This window comes from Echiichthys vipera, assembly GCF_963691815.1.
Source record: "Echiichthys vipera genome assembly, chromosome: 20".
NCBI lineage: Eukaryota > Metazoa > Chordata > Actinopteri > Perciformes > Trachinidae > Echiichthys > Echiichthys vipera.
In genome coordinates, this window is record NC_139845.1 from 18,595,931 (window position 1) to 18,615,974 (window position 20,044).

Consider the following 20,044-nt stretch of genomic DNA (forward strand, 5'->3'; position numbering starts at 1 on the left):
CTTTTCCCATCCTACAATTTTGACTTAATCACAGCTGAAGGGTTTCACATAATGAAAACACCACTCAACTACCTGCTGCCATTTTTCTCTTCCTATGAGAGATCTTCAAATTAAATTAGGTTATTCATTGTTGCCTTATTTATCATAGAACATGTGCACAGCAAGTCAAAGCTAAGTTGTTATTCAGATACAGATCTGCCTCATTAGTATACATGACTGCAACTGCAGAGTGTCCCAACCCTACTTATTCAGATGTGCAGTTGCCAGGAAAAAGGAAACTAACGAGTGAAGAAGAAGCATTGCAGAGCTCCAACAATAGCTGATCCTTGTCAATATCGACACCAAGATCAAACACAAAGGAACAGAAATTTAGTTCACTAATGTCATACACCTAATGCTTTAGGAGGATTTTAGATGATGACATACATCTTATCCCTTTTTTATATACATCCATAAGTTTAGGTCCTTTAAAGACACTATGAGTTTCCAGTGGTGGCAAAGTGAGTCCACATATCCACCCTTTTTTTACACTCACCATTCTACCACACCTCAGCTCAGCTACACCGAGCTGCCAAAATGTGGGATATGAGGAAATGTCAGATGTTATCCTCTGACAGCCTTACGTAACTCCTGAGCATGTGTCAGGGATAATCCTCTTAGAGAGGAAGAGAGTTGCCTTAATAGGAAACAAAACACAGTTTGCCTCCATTGTCCCCTGCTTTTAATAATCAAAATGGAGTTATACCAGAGTAATCCATGCTGGAGGACAAGCCCCTGCTCTCTCATCCATGATTATGTGTATGTTCAAGATGATCAAATAGTTATAGATGTTGTGTAAACAGATGTGTTTCGGTATTAAAATGCATCTGCAGCGATGTCCAACGCAAATCCCACTGGCATTGTGATGTAGCATAAAATCAAAAGAGGTGAAGCAAATTCTTTCACATGTTGAATATTGGATACAGACTGGTATTTAGGAGCATCCCTGATTTTCCATGTGTTCCGGTGGAGAAGCTCATAAAATGATCTCTTTGTGAAGGCAGTGTTGTGTTTCATTATACAGTGCGGCGCAATAAACTGTATGATGACAAAAAAAAACACTTATTTGCTCTGGAGGGGGGGGACAGGCTGGTCAGCCTTACAGCAGCTTCACAGTTCACACGTCTTACTTTATATTCGGATAAAGATGTGGTAAAGGTGAAGGATGTTCAACACATTACCCCCCTCACTGAGTTCTCTCAGAAAATTAAAAAATGTCCTATAATAACTCTTTACACCTTGGCCAAAGTAATGATCATCATCATCATCTCATCTTCAACAGCTTATCCGGGGTCGGGTAGCGGGCAAAGTAATGATTTTACTATTATTATATTATTAGAAATATGAAACTAAATCTATGTGAAAGTGTGCTGCTGAGGTAGTTGGTGGCTCAGTGGTTAGAGCAGTCGCCCTATGTAAAGAGGCTGGAGGTCCTCGAGGCAGCGGCTGCGGGTTCGACTCTGACCTGCGGCCCTTTGCTGCATGTCGCCCCCTCTCTCTCTCTTACCCCATTTCCTGTCTGTTCTATATAATAAAAGAATTGGAAAACTGCCAAAAAATACGCTGAAAGAAAGTGTGCTGCTGTTGCTGCTGAAGTGAAACTAAGCATTCTGACTCCCTCTGGTGGTGTGAAATGTAGTTACTAGATTGGCTCATCAACCCTGATGTTTTACCCAGAGGTCATAGTTGCCACAAAGGTCCTCAGGATTCATTTTGTGAATTTAGGGATTTTAGCAACTTAAAAGGATTCCACACATTTAATAATGGCCAACATCCACTTGGTAGGTATAAGCTGAGTCCAGTATTCTTAACAGTAAAATGACTTATATGTTATTGGAATTGCAGTAAAAATGTACACGAGGTGTAAATGATCAGCTGATAAATTAATAATGTGAAAAATCCTGGCTTTATGTGAATGTAACCCTTTCACACATAGTGGTCACTACAGTGGGCAGCTACTTAAAAGGTCCGCCTCAGTCTTTGTGGTGTAAATATGCATGTAGAATTAATGGTATTTCATGCATGCAATACTTTTTTTTGACCAAATGACAGACTATGTGTAGTGTTGTTTCTACTCCACTTGACATCATAAACTTGTTGATGAACAATGATGAAGGAAGACACACACAGTTTAGTAAAAGTCAAATTTATTTACAATAAATAATGTTCATTACTGCAGTTATGAACCTTAACTAAATGGAAAGCATTTCCCATTTAAGCCAACTGTAACCACTGCCACAGAGTTTATACAATAGATCTTTTAGTGACTTTTATTGGTGGGATTGCTTGTTTCTTCTTCTTCTTCTTCTTCTTCCTCTTCTTCTACATTAACACTATTCAACTTCAAATTTAAAAATGTTCAGCTCATCGAGGACATTATCGGAATTACTTTTAGTATTTCTATCTTTCATTAATGACGAAATATTCAATGCAGAGCACTATGCAGAATTTTCTATATAAGAGTCATCAGACAGAAACAAGAACTTACTGATGGACTCTTAAAAAGCCTTATATTTTCAAAATAAAAGCCCCAAATGGAAACAAGCGCTCACAGCAGGATTCCTGAACGCTTTCTCCGTACACCTAATCTCATATACTTAAATCCTCTCCCTAGTTTGATTAGAAGTCTCATTTCACCACCTTTCATTGCTCACACTATGTTTTGCCCTTTTCATATAATTGGAAATCTTCAAACTTCTTCAGATGCTCCTTCATAAAACTTTAAGCCAGCAATGCAGTTTACAATAGCTTCAAGCGATTTATCAAGGGATGCTGTTCAGCTTCCAACTGTGCATCAGTCAGATATTCAGCAGCCAGCAATCCCACCACAATCTCTTCAGAAATTGCATTGTCTAGTTTGTATTGCACTACACTACAGCAGAGCAGATGGCCTGACATTCATTTAAATATCTTTATTTACAATAAAGCAACACGTGAACTCCTCAAACAAGGAGCAATGTAAACAGGGTTTGTCAAACAGTAAGCTTGCTATAGAGTTATTTCTCTCGTCCAAAACAAGACATCTGTAAAGTTTAGTCTACTTGAAGTCTACATTCAGGATCTGAAGACATACGCTGTTGAGAGTCCAAAGTGGTAGAAACTAACAGGGGGGGGGGGGGGGGGGGTAGAAAAACCCACTGTCAAATGTTCAAGAGGACATCCTTTCTGGAAGCAGACACATGGGCCCTGTGGTCCATTTCACCCTTTCTGGGTGCAGTTCATCAACTGTCCACTAGTATGTGCTGGTCTGTCATGGCAGGAGGAAGGTATGAGGGTCCAGAATCATGCAGGAAACCCAGCATCCCTCTCCTTTCCTCCACTGTGCAGGGAAATTCAAACACCAACTGATAACCTGGGGATTAGAGAAACTATATGGTAAGGCCTGTTAACACTGAGAAACATGCAGCATTATACTTTCAATGTTTTCAATTTTATTTTGACACAGATGAGGTTTTAGGATAACCTGACTCTGTAAGATGGATTGATTCTCATTTGCTCAGCATATCCATCTGGGAACTTTTGGAAAGAGTCGAAAATACCGATTGCTGATTGGATAAACCATCTGTGTATCACCAACATACGGGCCAAATCAACCAATCAGATCAACGAAGCGTATCACGTGCTAACAGTGTCGAGGCAAAGCTCAGAAAGTAAACAACATGTCAGTAAAGAATATTTGTCGTTTGTGTAACATGAATTTACGGATAAAAGGCACAATTGCAGGTGCCCGGTCCATATTCCAACAGAAAGATCCAAGAGAAAAAGAGTTAGTGAGTGGCTTGCCCGATAGCTGCGCTCATCTCATCTGCAGAAGCTGCCATGTTTCACTGAACAGTCACTTCTTGTTTCGTCAAACTTAAATCTGCCTCAAAATCAACGCATGTACAGTTTGTAATGAGATGTCAATCATCTGTTTAGTTGTCTGGAATGTTGGCTGTGCGATGGCTAGCTAATTTAGCGAACACTATCTCCACAAACTGATTGAAAACTGAAAATCCAATAAAAAAGCAGGACAATGTTAGCCCAAACTCAATCTCCTGATAAATTTGTTTGCCAGACAACCAAACTGCATTCTTTATCCCGGATTATATTTGTCTCTGATGTATTACAAAAACATTTCTAATCAAGGTCAGCAGAGGTCCACAGAAGGAGGTGGTAGATGGGTCACAAAATCACAGACTTTCACCAAGGAGATAGCAGTTTGTGCAACCAAAAGTCAATGTTGTTATTTAACGAGCATACTTCTTATATTTTGTCATGTAACAAACATAGGGATGCACTGATCTGATTATTTCAGTACTAATACCTGGGTTTTGGGGATCAGCCAATAAAGCCAATAAAGTGTTTAATTAAGCTATCCACACTGCGTTGAAGTGGCCGGAATCATTATTGTATTTGTAAGGTCTGGGCTTCGTAAAAAATATACAGATACATATATATATATATATATATATATATATGAATATATATACATTTACTAGATTGTTCTTTTATTAAAACAGTTTAATGAAAAGAATGAAAAGATACAATGAAGACATTGGCCCTCATTTATCAAACGAACGCACAGCAGAAAAACTTGCGTATGACCATTTCCAAGCAAACTTCGGCATTTATCAATTTGGACGTGAGTGGGAGCTACGATCAAATCTCACGTCTGGTCTGAGATCGTGTACGCACATTTGAGCCTGTGGATTTGCGGTGCAGCAAAATCTGGCTGAAAATAATGAACAAACCTCAGCTGTCATTAAGCATAAGAGTCACATATTAAGAACAGATCAAAACGGATTCTTAAAACGAATAAAAAAAATAAAAATTGTGGTTGGAGCAATTGATTGTACTCATGTGCGTCTGAAAGCACCATCCATGAATGATTACGCATTCATCAATCACCAAAACTACCACTAGATAAATGTACAGGTGATTTGTGATGCCAAGCTATCACTTTTAAACGTGGTGGCCAGGTGGGGACACATGATTCTTTTATATTTCAAAACAGCTCGGCTCCAGCCCCCCGCGACCCCGACAGGGACAAGCGGTTGAAGATGAATGAATGAATGAATGTGTTGGCACGCGGCTGCAGCAAGACGCACTGCAGAGCCAAAGTCATCTCCTCGGTAAGTGGCTACCCTCGATAAATTGCATTAAATCAAACAAGGTATCAGATGATTAACACTTTGGTATGGTTCTTCTAGGTGACAAAGGTTATCCTCTCATGGAATACCTAATAACCCGCAAACCCCGCTACAGAGCAGGAGCGCAGGTTCAGCAGTGCGCACACACGCACACGGGTCACAGTGGAGCGCTGCTTCGGGTTAATTGCCTCCGTTATTCTTTTCCATACAGCGTTTTTACGGGCCCCTTTTATTCCACTCTTAAGACTGCCAAAAAGCACATCTTTATTTTGCTCCATCTCGGATGTCAGGATGCCGATCTCTGTTTCTCTTTCTCTTCGTACCAGTGTTTTGTCTCTCTATGTTTGACCTCAGTGGGTGAGGCCTCCGAACCAGGAATATTTAAGGGCGTAACATGTTAATGACGATCGAATTCAGCCGCCGCATTTATCAAGGCCCGCTCATTCGTAGGCTGAGATTGGTCAGATACGAATGTTTCATAAATCACACGTGTGTCCTGTAGTACGACCAATTCTGCGCTCAGATCTGCGCCCGTTTTCACGCAAGATTGATAAATGAGGCCCATTGTTCCCAATACTCAATACAGCTATTTGAGTCTGTTTCAGCCTGATCTATGAGTTTCACGCCGGTACGTCGATCCTTATTTTAATGCAAACCACAACCTTTTTCTAAACCTAACCAGGGAGTTTTGTAGTAATTCACAATGTTAACAAGGTGTGTAAAACAGTTACTGTAATCCGGGAGAAAAAAAATGTTTCCCCTAAAACATAATTGATGTAATGTTTAGTATGTTATTCTGTAGAACTTTGATAGCCTCAAGGACCGGCTTCCGTACAGTAGAAAAATCATACAGAGTAAACCCCACACAGGTCATGAACAGAGCTGAATAATTATTTTACCAGTTGGTGCATTCAAGGCCATTCCTTGTGATGGGCTCTGTCTGTCTTCTTCTTCTTCTTCTCGTTTTTCTCCTTTTGCAGTCTCTCCAATTCGGCCTCATACATCATCTCCTGGATCAGGTATTTCTCTCTACGCATTCTGTCCCGCAGGTCCTTGGGGAGGTCCGGGATCAGGTACGCAATCAGGGTCTTGATGGCAAAGACCATATGCTGCAAAGCAGAGTACTTTATCATAAATACCAGAGCTTCAATGCTGGTTAGGGTCAAGTATAAGAGAAAAAAAATATGGGCCCGAGGGGTTTTACGGGAGGGGGGTAATGTTTTGATAAAAAAAGTTGCAGATTTAAGATTAAAAAGTAGCCAATCTATGAGAAAAACGTTGCATGTTTATGAGGTTCAAAGTCGGAAAAATTATGTTTTTATTTACTCCCTGTTGACCTACATCGCTTTGGGATCAACACAGATGCTGCTGCATGCCATGCAGACTACTATGTCTGCAGCAAACTCTGAAAAATACTGTGTTTTGAGGTTCAAAAAGAATGACGAATGCTACAAGGTCCCATGACATCATGTATAATAAGCCACCTTTGGTAGAGACGAGTGCTAGTTTGTTTCTTCCAGCAGCTCTTTTATATAGCACTTGGGTTACTTAATGTAACCTCAGTTCTTTAATAACAGAGTGAAGTGTTTCACTACATAGTCACAAACTTCTCCGGTAAACAAATACAAGGCAGCTTGCGGAGCAGTTGGCCTTAACGTGGTCACTGCTCGAACTAACCTTTGTAATGGCAAGTAAACTTCTTACGAAGTGTTTTCTCAGCAAATCCAGACTTAAGCCAGGAACTGCGTTCAACGACGCTATCCTTTACGGTTCGTCTATGAACCGTTGATCCAAGCTAGCCTAGATAAGCTGAAGGAGCAGAAAAAAGATCCTTCACAGGAAGAAAGCGAGAATGATTTAGGAGGGGCTGGTAGTATGAGGGGGCGTGACCCCTGCACAGTTTGACCTGTCTGTCACAGAAAGACATTGTGTCATTGGAGCTTCCATTGATGGTCACGCCAAGGCGATTCCCATAGTGAAAAAGAACCTTAAACGCCACTATTATATTTTATGCGTGATTCATGCTGGTTATAACGTGACATGTTTAAACTTATTCCTGTTGAACAGGTGTATTGATAAGGTATTAAATACTTAGCAATGCATGCTTAGCAATGGTTCCTGGTGCAGATGTAAATGAAAAAAAAAACCATTGTGAGTCAAAAGCCAATACTTTATTAGGCTACTACTCTTTTCAACAGGCATACACTTGTAAGAAAGTGACGTTTCAGTCTGCTCTGTCTACATGAAGTGTTTGCTGTGGCTCACTTCGCTATCATCATTAATCACTCATCAAAAATAATAGTGCCGTTAAAGTTTCATTTTGCACCACAATGCAGTCTCTCATCCACTGCAGTTTTAGGTGCATTTCAACTATGGTCGAATACCCGGAATGAGGTGGATCTATCTCGCCGAAATGCCCCTAATTTGCATGTGAGTCACTCGAGAGGCCAACAAATGGCTGCTCAAACCGCTGAAAGAAGCCTGGTTGCTAATTGGATGTAACTCAGCGGGATGTGACCAAGCCCCCACCACAGCGACCTCCTGGTTAATCCAATACGGCAGTACCATGTTAAACAGGCTGTTTTCACAGCACAATTAAACCTATTAAAGGCTTGTTTCAAGAACCATTCTAGTCTGTATGTTTAGGTCATATCTCCATGACAACTGAATAATTAGGAGTGCAGCCTTTTGAGTGACAGCTAGCCTAAAGCCATCAACACATACACCAGATTTTAATCTGGATCAGCGGGAAGATTCGGGCCGTGAGGGTCGGTGTTTTACAGTCTATGAGCATGGTACTGTGTTGAATATCAGTTTAAATCATAGTAACATGTTCTGTTAGCCTAGCTCCCGGGCAATGGAGCTAATATGAGCTAACATGGCTTATTCTGTAAACTTAAGCCAGACAGGCATGTCTCCCTCCCCCCAACGTCACATCAATGCCCTTTTTTGGTAAGAGGAAATGAGCCAGAGTCACAGTCCGACAAGATGGCGAACCAAAGAAGCAAATATGATTGGATCAAGTTGAGAGAACGGGCCCCGGCGGAAAGGCTACGTCCATTTTTTATACAGTCTATGGATGATGTAACTTGTGGCACTACAGACGCCACAACAACACTGACAAGTAGAGAAGACACTTTTATCCAGTGGTGTGGTGCAGCGCAGAAAATAATTTGAAGAAGAAGAATTCCTTCATTAATCCTGCAAGGGGAAATTCAATTTTCTCACTCTGTTATTATTATTATTCAGGTTACACACACACAGGCCTGAAATAAACACACATGCACAAACAGGACCTATATACATGCAATTAATGGAGAGATGTCAGAGCGAGGGGGCTGTCAATGGATCGGCACCCCGAGGGGTTCGGTGCCTTGCTCAACAGCACCTCGGCAGTGCAACTACAACTTTTCTGTATTTCGCGCCACTGTGTCACTGATCAGTGGCGCGCCGAAACCCATGAAGAGCTATACGTCAACTCTGGAGTCTCGTTAATCCCTATGTTGCCTTCTTTTGTAACGGAAACACGGCGAGTGAACGGCCATTTGAGAGGGCGTGCTCTGAAACTTTCCGAGCGGCCACATTTTACCCTAATAGAAACACGCCTATTATGCATGATGTCACCGGACCTTGCAGCCGGGTTGGGTTCAAGGATAGGCAATAGATGATCAATTCATATACGTGTCAGCACTAAAATAATTTGTTGTGAATTTGGTCTATTGGCTAGCAGGCTCAACATACTATGTATTTCTTTTTTTCCTTTTTTTCACTGGTGCTTTGTATTCTGCGTTATTTTACCTTGCCTTGTTCTGTTTGTTCTGTGGAGTTCTGTCCTGCTTATGTTGTTGTTCTTTATCTTTTTTTATTTGTATTTTCTGTAATATGGATGCCAGGGGACTACAGATGAAAATAAGCCTATTGGCTAATTCTGGCATTTTTAACCCATGTATGATCATGTGTTTTATTAATTTGCACTGTCCCCTTCTTAAATAAATGGAATTGAATTGAATTGGGTTTTTTACTGCAGTATGGTCAGCTTGGTGCGCTGCTATGGTTCTCGTACATAAACTAGCTAGCCAACTGTTGCAAGACTGGGGTAGAGATGCATGCCCAAAGAAAAACATAGACAACAGATGTACTTTTAAACATTGTGAAAGACAAACATCGCACTAGTAACCTCTTCAAGAACGTGGTTGAAGGAATGAAAGAGAGATGCTGTGTTCGCACGGTTGACGAAGTCTGCCACAGGTAGCTTCATGTAAACAAAAATATTAGTGTATTCATTTTCATTAGCCATGTAAACAGCTTAGTAGGAATATTTTGTGCATGTTAACGTAGTCACTGTGTACCTTAGTTATATCATTATATACCCAACAGAACTGTTTTGTAGTCATTTGGAATATGGAAAGTATTGGAGAGCAATAACTTCTATAAAGTTGTGCTTTTTAAATGACCTTAATAGCAGCATCTAATCACACCTGGAAGTACAGGTTATGTGATTCATTACAATACAGGACAGTGATGACTACTAAATGAAGCCTCATGAACCATTAGTTCTATTTACTGACCCCACTAGATGGCGTGCTTTTTAAAAAAAGGCTCAAGGAATGGCAAGTCACTGTGCTTTCAACCTTTTTATTGTTCACAAAATATTTAATATATATATAAATTCATTGAATTTCTAAAGCTGATTATTTACCTGAAATATCTTGAACTTCAGTGGCCAAATGCATATGCTACATTGGGTGCTGAAAACAGCAGATGACGAGGGAAGTTAAAGTGAACCAAAACAGTAAAGTTGCAGGCTTTTAACCAGAACAATGAGCTGAAACATGAGGTAACACTGGAAATTGTCCAGTGTGGTGATTCTCTGTGGGTTTGTTACTACAAGCACCTTTTAAAGTTGTAATCCGTAAGAATTGAGATACATTTTTTCTATAGGTAAGATGTAATTGCCACTGGGACCTCATCTCCCAGACTTCATTTCGAAAACAGTGTCAACTGTATGATGTCAGTAGATTGGCAGTTGTCACCTGCACGATGCAGGGTGATGCCTTGGCGTTTCTAACTGTGCACCACATTTGATAGTGGGCATCTAAATAATCTGTATCTGTATGTAATCTGTATGTACTGACAAACATTAATTTAAAGTCAAACCTTTCAACCTTAGCCTGCATTTATTCCTTGTCTCACCTTAATGCTCCTTTATATCAATTTTCTAAGAGCGACAGCTTGAGTTTATTTGGTTTAAAAGGTGATAAACTAAAGCTCATTTTCTTTTTCTTTAATAATTCAATTACACACTGAGGGAGTATAGCCTACCAGTTCTGTCAGATTACAGCAAAACATTAAATACATTGATCAACTAAATACTATCTGTGGTGTAGAATTATTGACAGACAATAAACTCACTAGTTTCACAACACCTCTATGGGCTGTGAGCAAATGACAGCTGTTGAGGAAAAAGCATTGACGAAATCCGAACAATAAAAATCTATTTTGAAAGTTAACGTTTCTTCTTGTCAGGCAAGTTAGTTGTATTGTACAGATGTCCCCTTACCTTTTCTTAGCTGACAGTTTCGGCTGTACTCCAGCCTTCCTCAGAACTGCTGTTTTCTTCCGGGTATGACGTGTTTTATGAAAACAGCTGACCAGGCCGGGAAACTTCAAAATAAAGTTCCCCGACCCGGTTGTGTCCGTTCCTCACCCTGGTGCCGAAACTGTCAGCTAAGAAAAGGTAAGAGGACACCCTTACCATACAACTAACTTGTCTGACAAGAAGAAACTTTCAAAATGGATAAAGAAGCCATTAGGAATACAATCGATCAATAAAAAAATCAATTACCAGCCAACCTGCTGTCTAGTGTCACGGATTCGAAACACTGACCTCAAATACTATGATGAATGCTAGGCGCGCTGCTAGGACGTGCCAGAACTGTAGAGTGTATAAGTAGGGCTCAGCAGAGTCTGGAGGTTCCCTGTAGTCACGATACCTGGTGGGTCAAACAGGTGAGTAACAAGTTAAACCACTTCTTACAATCATTTTTTTTCTAGTGTAAGAGACACTGAAAATTGCAATAACAAAAAATACATATGCCTACCTACAGTACTTCACAGCTTCTCCAAACAGCTCGGAGCCGTTAGTCATGGACTGTGATCTCCTCTCAAAGTCAGACACCCGGAATACTGAGAGACTGGCGTTGAGGTAACCCATCAGACAGCTGAGGAACATACGAGAAATAATTTTATCTGAAACTTAAAGTATCTAAGGCATCTTACAATGTTAACGGTCTGACTTGAGGGGGAGTTCACGTGGAATTCTCCAGTCAGGAACTAATTTTTCCAATTATTCAGACACCACATGAAGCACAAAAGCCCAAGGTAAAGAATGTGAGAAAAAAAAAAGGCTATAGAATCATCCACCTTTTTGCCCATTTTTTTGACTAGCCAGGAGTTGTGTGTCGTTGGGAACTATCAACATGGTGACAGATGGAGCCAACCAAAGCTGCCTACTTTGAGCTTCAGAAACCTATTGCTGATGTCATGGAGACTACATCCATATTTTATACAGTCTATGGAACTACATGGACAAGAGTGCATCTTATTACTCACTAATGATAACTACACTAAAACAAATGAACCATCACTCACCCCTCCCCTGCTCGGCCCTGACCGGCACAAGGTCCATACTTATAGGCGTAAACAAGGCGAGGGATGAAGTCTGAGGTAACAGCGATTACAAAGGCATTGGTGATGACAGACAAGATGCCAATGCCCTCTAGAATACCATACCAGATCCCTGTCACAAACACAATTAGACATGAAGTTTTATCTTAAATCTGTATCAAAGAGGAAAACAAACTTTAAAAAGATTTCTTGTGCCTGAGAAAACAACGGAAATTTCAACACATTTAATTCACCTATGTCTTTGGCTTGAGAGGGCAGAGGTCGCCGCCACTGTGTGACAAACTTGTAGGCGTCTAAACGGATCTCGATGACGTTGTTGAGCAACGCTAAGAGAGGGGCCAGAGGGAAAGCTGCCACAAAGATGGTAGTGAAGCCAAACTGTAGAACTAAAACACAAAAAAACAAAATCCTTTATAGCTGCTGTAAAGGTGTATCATGGTGCACATTAGCAAACAATTGCATATTTACTCATAAAGAGGATAAGAAGTGACATCATAACAAGTCATGTTTCTGGCCACCTGATGAATGAAGTCCAATATTCACTCTTCTTTTCGCTCTGTTTTTTGTTAATCAACTCCTGTAGGAAATATCTGTCTCTATTAGCTGCTAAGTGCTGCAAAATAACAACTAACTTTGTCTATTGGTTTTTTGGTGCTGGACAGATAGTAGGGGTGCACTAAATATCAATTAACTAGTGTCGTGGTAATAATGTTTTGTGGTACTGTATCAACTCTCAAAGGCCCTCATTTATCAAACCAACGCACGGCAGAAAAACGTGCGCAGGACCATTTCCAGGCAAACTTCGGCATTTATCAATTTGGACGTTAGCGGGAGCTACGATCAAATCTCACGTTAGGTCTGAGATCGTGTACGCAAACTTGAGCCTGTGTATTTGCGGTGCAGCACAGCAAAATCTGGCTGAAAATAATGAACAAACCTCAGCTGTCATTAAGCATAAGCAGTCACATATTAAGAACAGTTAAAAACGTATTCTTAAAATGAATAAAAAAAATAAAAATTGTGTTTGGAGCAATTGATTGTACTCACATGCGTCTGAAGGCACCATCCATGAATGATTACGCATTCATCAATCGCAAAAACTACCACTCGATAAATGTACAGGTGATTTGTGATGCCAAGCTGTCGCTTTTAAACGTGGTGGCCAGGTGGGGACACACGATTCTTTTATGTTTTAAAACAGCTCGGCTCCAGCCCCCCGCGACCCCGACAGGGACAAGCGGTTGAAGATGAATGAATGAATGAATGTGTTGGCGCGTGCTGCAGGAAGGCTCACTGCAGAGCCAAAGTCATCTTCTTGGTAAGTGGCTACCCTCGATAAATTGCATTAAATCAAACAATTCAGATACGAATGTTTCATAAATCACACGTGTGTCCTGTCGTCCGACCAATTCTGCGCTCAGATCTGCGCGCGTTTTCACGCAAGATTGATAAATGAGGGCCAAAGACGCTATTGATTTTTACTTAGCCCTCTGAGACCTGCAGGGGGCACCAGCGATCTCAGCCAACATTATTGTCTTTAAGAGGCTGTAACAGGTGAAATTACTAATATCATTGAAACTAGATGATCTAAGGAATACATTGGTACCAACCAAAACATGTTAGCTTGTAGAGAAGGGGGCTAAATACGGTTCCAAAGTTTGGCTACCTTGACCTCTGAACTCAAGATATCTATTTTAAAATGGGTTTTATGGGTACATACAAGTCTCACCTTCACTGACTTGCCCACTTTATGCTAATCCCATGCCGTTTTTGGCACACAACATGCAGTTTTTTGCATGTGGTATAAATGTGTTATTTTCGCCTATTCTAAAAATGGAGTATTTGGTGTTTAGCAGTGTAGCCATTTTACTCTTCCACTCCAACATTACAGTGTATGCATATGGTGGCATGCTCTTAATACTATGACAGTTTTTTTAAATTAAGTTTTATAAATCATAATATATGAAATAGTACCATGTATCATGATATGTTTTGTATCGCCAGATTCTTGTCAATGCACAGCCCCAGCAGGTAATGTACAATAGGGTTTATGAGAGCCAACTCAAAGCCAAAACAGTCAATTTGTGAGATGGAAAAACCTAAACGAGGAGCTGAAATATGCTTAAATGGCATAAATATATATTGATTAGTACAGCTTTACGTTTGTTTAGTAAAACCCACTCGGTTACAAATGCAACAGTGGAGAGCAACAATAAAGATGTGACTACAGGGAAAAGCTCCCAGCCTGAATTCAATCCACAGCAAATCAGTGTCACAGTTCAATATCAGCTGCTGGGTCACCAAATGAAAAAAAAATATTATTGTTCAAAAAATTGTATTATATAAGATTAGGCTGTGAGTGCATCTGCTCTAACCTTTGCTTTACTGATGTCTAAGGTTTTGGCACTAACATGAGTAAGGTTGGCACTATGTGTGCTAAACGTGAATAAAATGTGTACATGGCACTGCATTTTCAACATACTCATTTCTAAGTATTCATCAAAGAGTCCATAGGCATTCATTGGCTGTAGGTTGTAATCCCTCTCCCATTGTGGGAAGCTGGCCTTGGCTTTCTTTCCGTGCTCTCTCCTCAGCCTCCGGCGTGTCCACCAGTTCTGGATCAGCCTAGCAAAACAACAACAGAACAAACAGCAATAGAGGATCGATTCGCTATGGAAACAAGTGGATGTAATTTCATCTGCTATTTCTCTGCAGAGAGGAAAACAGTCCGCTGGCACTGAGGATATTTACTTTAAACACTGAATTAGATGTTTTAATTGTTATTTTTTTGTGGTTTGGTCAGAAACATTTTGGCATTTCTGACATTTGAAGGTTAATGGAACTCACGGGTAGCCAAGCTCCATGAAATTGTTCCAGGTCTGTTTTAGCACCATGATGATCCCCATCTGCATACAGAGGTCAATGAGGCAGCCACTGGGGTGGCACTAAAGCAGAGACAGAGAGAGAGATAATGGCACTCTGCATTGCTTTATAAAGACTCAACATTTTTCTGTCATTCCTCACTGTGACTCAAATCTCCATGTCGTGTTAAACTAGAAAAGTAACAAAATTAGGTACACTATAAATACAAGAAATGCTTGATTTTTGAGTGTGCTGTTGACTCTCTTGACTCTTCTCTCACAGTGTTATTAAATGTATATTGCTGTGAAACAGCTCCAGAAAGATTTTAGAAAACAAAACAATTAATATTGCATTTATGGGAAAGCCTTCCACAGTCGCAGTTGGATTGACGTCCAACGACGGATATTGTATAATTTCCTGTTATTACAAAATGGTATATTGATTTCATGTGGACAAGCTACAGTATAAACTGCAGACAGGGCCATAGTCAAGACCTACTTAATCCAGTCCAAGTCAAAACCAATACCAGGTCAGGTTAAGTCAGAGTCAACAAAACCGAGTCGAGACATATACACCTTTTTTGCAATCAAGAAAATTAGACAGGTCTACGACTACAACGTAATTCTATAATTAAAATGTTTAGTTGTAAGCAGGAACGACTTTCAGAGCAGCTTTATCAGCTTTGTAAACATTCATAAGAGCCATTAAACTCTTCAAGCACCATCGTGATTGTGCATGGCACCGAAGGCTGAATGAGGCTGCACTTGTACTTTACATGTCACATTACAGTGATTTTTTTCCATTTCCATTTCAGCAGCCATTGGAACGAGTGGTACACATTAGCTCAGCACCTAAAAGCGCCGGCTCAGGTCCTTTGTTACCTCAGACCACTTCAGTGTGTGCTATTTATTTACTGCTGAGGGGGGTTAAATGCCTGGTGGTTACAATACAATAATAGCTTAATGTCCAATTTAGAAATACTTAGATCCATAATGCATTGCTGTTATTCCCTTATGGGAAAGCAAAGTAATTACTCACTTCTTCCAGTTTCCAGCGATTTATGAGGCGAAGATATGCACCAGGCCGGCCTGTAAATCTGTCAACCCAGGAAATAAACAATGACTTTAAAAATAAACGCGTTTCTTTCTCACGTGATGTAGCAACTTTAAAGTTATAGTTCATTTTTTTCTGAAGTTAGGCTGTATGAGGTTCTTATGCTACAGTAGATGTCAATCATCACGCAGCAGTTTACTGACACAGACACTGCTGTGGACAGGGACAGCAGCTGCAGTAAAACCTTCTTAAGTCACCTAAAAAAAGGCCCACCTAAAAAAATTATGTCAGTGTTTATACATTTGTTCAGCTTTACCTTGCCATCAGATAGAGTATACAGAAGAAGAACCATTGCAGAAGGAGACTGAATGGGCTGAAAGACGGAGGTGAGACTTCTTTGGATTTTTAGGATTCTAAATGTAGCATACACGGAAGCCTTTACAGGAGGCTGATATACATTCAGTTGCTGCCCCCATCCACAGAGGTACTCCTGTCTGCTTCTCCAAACTGGGGGCGTGGTAACGGTTATTTACTTTAGGAAATAAACTGACTGCGGCTAAATACCTCGTACAACCCCACTTCAAAAAAGCTATCCCTTTGATGTCATGCAACACCGGATTATAGAAGCAATGCCCAATGAGATGTGTTTAACATCCAACATATTGACCTCTTCGGAGTTTTACTCATACTGACAAAAAGCTCTGTTAAAAAATGGAGATACATCATCACAAAAAAATAAACACAAGACAGTCAAAAGACAGCGAGTGTAGTGGTACAGGCCAGGTACAAATAGAGCAATAACCCATCCAAGCTGAGGCATCTGGTACTTCTGAATTTACAACATGCACTAAAGACTGTTATCTTCTTTTATAATTTCAAGATTTTGGCCTTTATTTATTTGATTTGTTTTCTGTGGTTCTGTATTCAGTTGTTCATTCAAAGGCTTGATTAAAATGTTGAAAAACAGTAACTGTGTATTTTTTTGTAATGAAAAAAAAATGCATGATAATAAGGCTTTTATGAAGACATTGAATAAAAAATAGCTTACGGACCCACAAACTATTCATAATTGCTAAATTAGGCTAAAATAGAAGGCTCAGAGTGATACTAAATCAAGAGTCATTTGGGAGCCGTAAGAGTTCCTCTCTTCTAAAGAAGCAGAGCCCGAAGAGCCGAATCTGAAAAGAGCCGGACTCGTTGTGCATGTTTTAATGTTTTAGTAGCCTTTAGACCTCCCAATTTGTGGAATATGTTTGTTTTTGTGAGTTCTGCAGGACTTTCTCACCTTCCCAAGAAGAAGGCGATGTAGAAGGTTGAACTGTTGAGGTTGACAAACTGAAAAAGGAACATCTTGAGGGTAAAGCTGTTCTCCCACTCTGACTCTGTCCTTGGCTGTTCTGTGGTGGAACGGAGAGAAAGCAGGAATGTTGAAATAAACTGATAAAATACTGTATGTACAGTACTGAGCCAACACAAATGTACAGTAGTTATCAAGTCTGCATCATCCTTTCAGCTTCAAGAACATCAGATCTGCTAATGCAGAAAAACTTACCTAAATTAGTGAGAAGAAGAGCAACTTTTTCATAGAGCTAGAAAGAAATACAGTGTTGGAGGCCATTAGTGAGGGAGGAATTTGAATTGAAAAAAAATGTAAATGTCTTATTGCTTGACAACAGCCTATAAAAAGCATATAAATGGAGTCTATGCATGTACAAAAAGCACCCTATATCCACTTTTTTTACCACTTCACCGCTGCTGCTACTGACTGACAGCAGACACTCACCACATTGAGGAGCATGATCATGCAGAAGTTGATGCAGACTGCAGTTCCCGTGGTTGCCACCTGAGAGTTGTTCCTGATGAGAGCCCAGCCGAAGGCGGCAAAGGTGCTGACAGTGATCACGCGGTAAATGACGATGCCAAACACAGCGGCAATCACCACCAGTATCTGTGACATCATAGTGACATGCAAAGATACCACTACTAACAATAACTGCACGGTTATGTCATCAAGTGCTTTACAATATGCATTAAAATTAAAATTCAAAAATTAAAATTTGAAATACCGGCATTACTGTAAATACAAATTATTCTATCATTAAATGGACCAATACAAAATACTGTAGGTAGTTAAACAGCATAAAAACAGATTTTTGGCATTGTTGGGCAAACTTCATAATAATCTTTCATCATATTGTAATTCAAGTGTTCTGGGAGAAAATTAGGCTTGTGAACCTCCTTTAGCTCTGTTTTTAAGCTTTAGAAAATCTAGCGTGTGATGGAAGACTTTCCTATTGGCTGTTCTACAAATGCGCGTGTACGTCAGTGAAAGTTCTGCTGCTAACAGTTGGCAAAGGCTCACGGCTGCAGCTAATCAAGGCTAAACTAGATAAGAAACTTTATTGTTGTCCAAAGAGTCCAGTAAAGTACAAAGGGACAAAACTGTGTAAAAATGTAATATAGTTTATCGTTAAGAGAGGAGACACCATAGGCCATATGAGAGGATACTTAAACACAGCAGAGGAGCTGGTATTCATGATAGGCTAACGGCTAACCCCAGCTGCATGCAACTAAGCTGCTCTGTGAGCTAATGGATAGCAGGCTAAAATATTGGCAACTTTTTCTTCCCAGCTCTGAAACACTTGGCAGATTTCAACATTAACATCTTTACCATCAGAGTCTAAAAGAGAGTCTGACGGATGCAATAAAACCACTGAAAAAAGAGATGGAGAAATGTTGTTAATAGCTTAGCCTTCTGTTAACCGTAGCCAAAGGATCGTGGCTGCGGCTAATTCAGGTTTATGTTTCTGTAGAGTCTTGAATCACACCATGCCATCTCAAAGGGCTTTACAGGCCCACACGTTTGTAAAGAAAACAGGACTCATACTCAGAGAAATGCAGCTATACTTTATAACAGCATCAGGACGAAGTGAGTGAGCATTGGTACAGGTTCCTGTGTGAAGTCCATGCTTGTGTGGTGGGAGGAGCTCTATAGTTTTGCTTTTACATAATTTCTTCGAACTGGTTCCTATGTAAACAAAATGGATTAAATACAAAGATGAGAGTGACACACCGGCTGCTTGACATTTATTTACCCCAGAAACTCACCATGAAGAAGATGCCGGATGTTGAGACGATGAGGCGACTATATTTGTCAGTGAAAGCCTGGTAAGGTTCAGGCTTTCCAGATATAGGGTTCATCCTCTCTTTCTTGGAGTATTTGGCCTCAAACTGGGGGCGGATTTCATCCTAAAAGACAAAGTACAAGACACACGTTTGCAAAAATTTAGCAGTGGATATAAAGTGCTTTTAAAAAGACTTAGACTTCTCTTTATTGATCCCTTTGAGATGACTCCCGCAAGGTAAGTCGGATTAGGTGTTACTGCTTCTCAACAACCAGAATCAGAGAGTTTATTATCGCTGTCTTGTCTTCTGTTCTGTGCAAAGCAGAGTCCCATTCACACCCACACAAAGCAGTCTTTCAAAGAACCCATTTATCAGTTTGTGTATGATTGACAGCGGAGGATTGGAGGTTGATCCATAAGGCATGATTGTTATAAACCCACCAAGTGTTCTGACAAAGCTTTGTATGGCTTTGCGTTTGTAAGAGCTTTCATTATAAAAGTGTTAAGATTGTACTTTTTCTGTGACTCAGAAATGGATTTGTGACAGAACGCCCCACGTGTTTAAATAAATGCCTGCAGACTTGAGTAGGCAAATATGTCTCAGGGGCAGAGCTGCTGTGAAGGCAGAGCTACTGTCAGTGTAGTGTATGAGTTGAAAACTAATTGCGGCAAAGCCAAAGAGCAACAAGTTAGCTAAATTAAAACTACTTCACCTCCTCCTCCTCCCAGTCAATGAGGTCCCAGTCGTATGCGAGGACAGCTCTGCGCCTTTTCCAGAACTCCAGGAAGACCGTTGCTGAAACATGTGAAGAAAACAGTATCAGCTAATGATTTTTGACACTTCTCCTCATAAGTTTTGATATTATGTCCTTTAAATATCTGGTAAAACGTTCAGGGTAAAAAGCCACGTTTTCAATTAGTTTCCTTGCAGTTTATTTCAGAGGATAACTTAAAGACTTTAACAGGGGATATGTATCTTTCTGGTTGTGGTACACATTTGGGGTAATGCAAGTCCTCCAGAAAGTTTAGTCTATTCCAAAATAACAGGTATTAGTGAGCTTCAGTCATCAATAAAGAATGAAATATACTTGTGCTGATGTAACCCTCCCAGTAGGGTTTAGTGCCATCACTGTAAAACACAATGCC

The 20,044-nt window shown here is 40.2% G+C and overlaps 1 protein-coding gene across 1 annotated transcript in view; it reads right to left on the bottom strand.

Moving 5' to 3' along the window:
- Window positions 1–3,292: 3,292 nt before the first annotated feature.
- LOC310962942 (anoctamin-4-like) overlaps window positions 3,293–20,044 on the bottom strand; it is a gene marked incomplete at its 5' end in the record, with an annotated part of 56,051 nt that continues 39,299 nt past the window's right edge. The window contains 14 exons of the mRNA XM_083935565.1: window positions 3,293–3,391; window positions 6,071–6,280; window positions 11,059–11,164; window positions 11,273–11,392; window positions 11,823–11,970; window positions 12,092–12,244; window positions 14,341–14,483; window positions 14,706–14,803; window positions 15,759–15,816; window positions 17,059–17,170; window positions 17,326–17,362; window positions 17,557–17,721; window positions 18,882–19,022; window positions 19,612–19,694. Of these exons, the coding sequence (XP_083791691.1) occupies window positions 6,083–6,280; window positions 11,059–11,164; window positions 11,273–11,392; window positions 11,823–11,970; window positions 12,092–12,244; window positions 14,341–14,483; window positions 14,706–14,803; window positions 15,759–15,816; window positions 17,059–17,170; window positions 17,326–17,362; window positions 17,557–17,721; window positions 18,882–19,022; window positions 19,612–19,694 (1,562 nt within the window). The 3' untranslated portion in view covers window positions 3,293–3,391; window positions 6,071–6,082. The remainder of the gene's footprint in view (window positions 3,392–6,070; window positions 6,281–11,058; window positions 11,165–11,272; window positions 11,393–11,822; window positions 11,971–12,091; window positions 12,245–14,340; window positions 14,484–14,705; window positions 14,804–15,758; window positions 15,817–17,058; window positions 17,171–17,325; window positions 17,363–17,556; window positions 17,722–18,881; window positions 19,023–19,611; window positions 19,695–20,044) is intronic.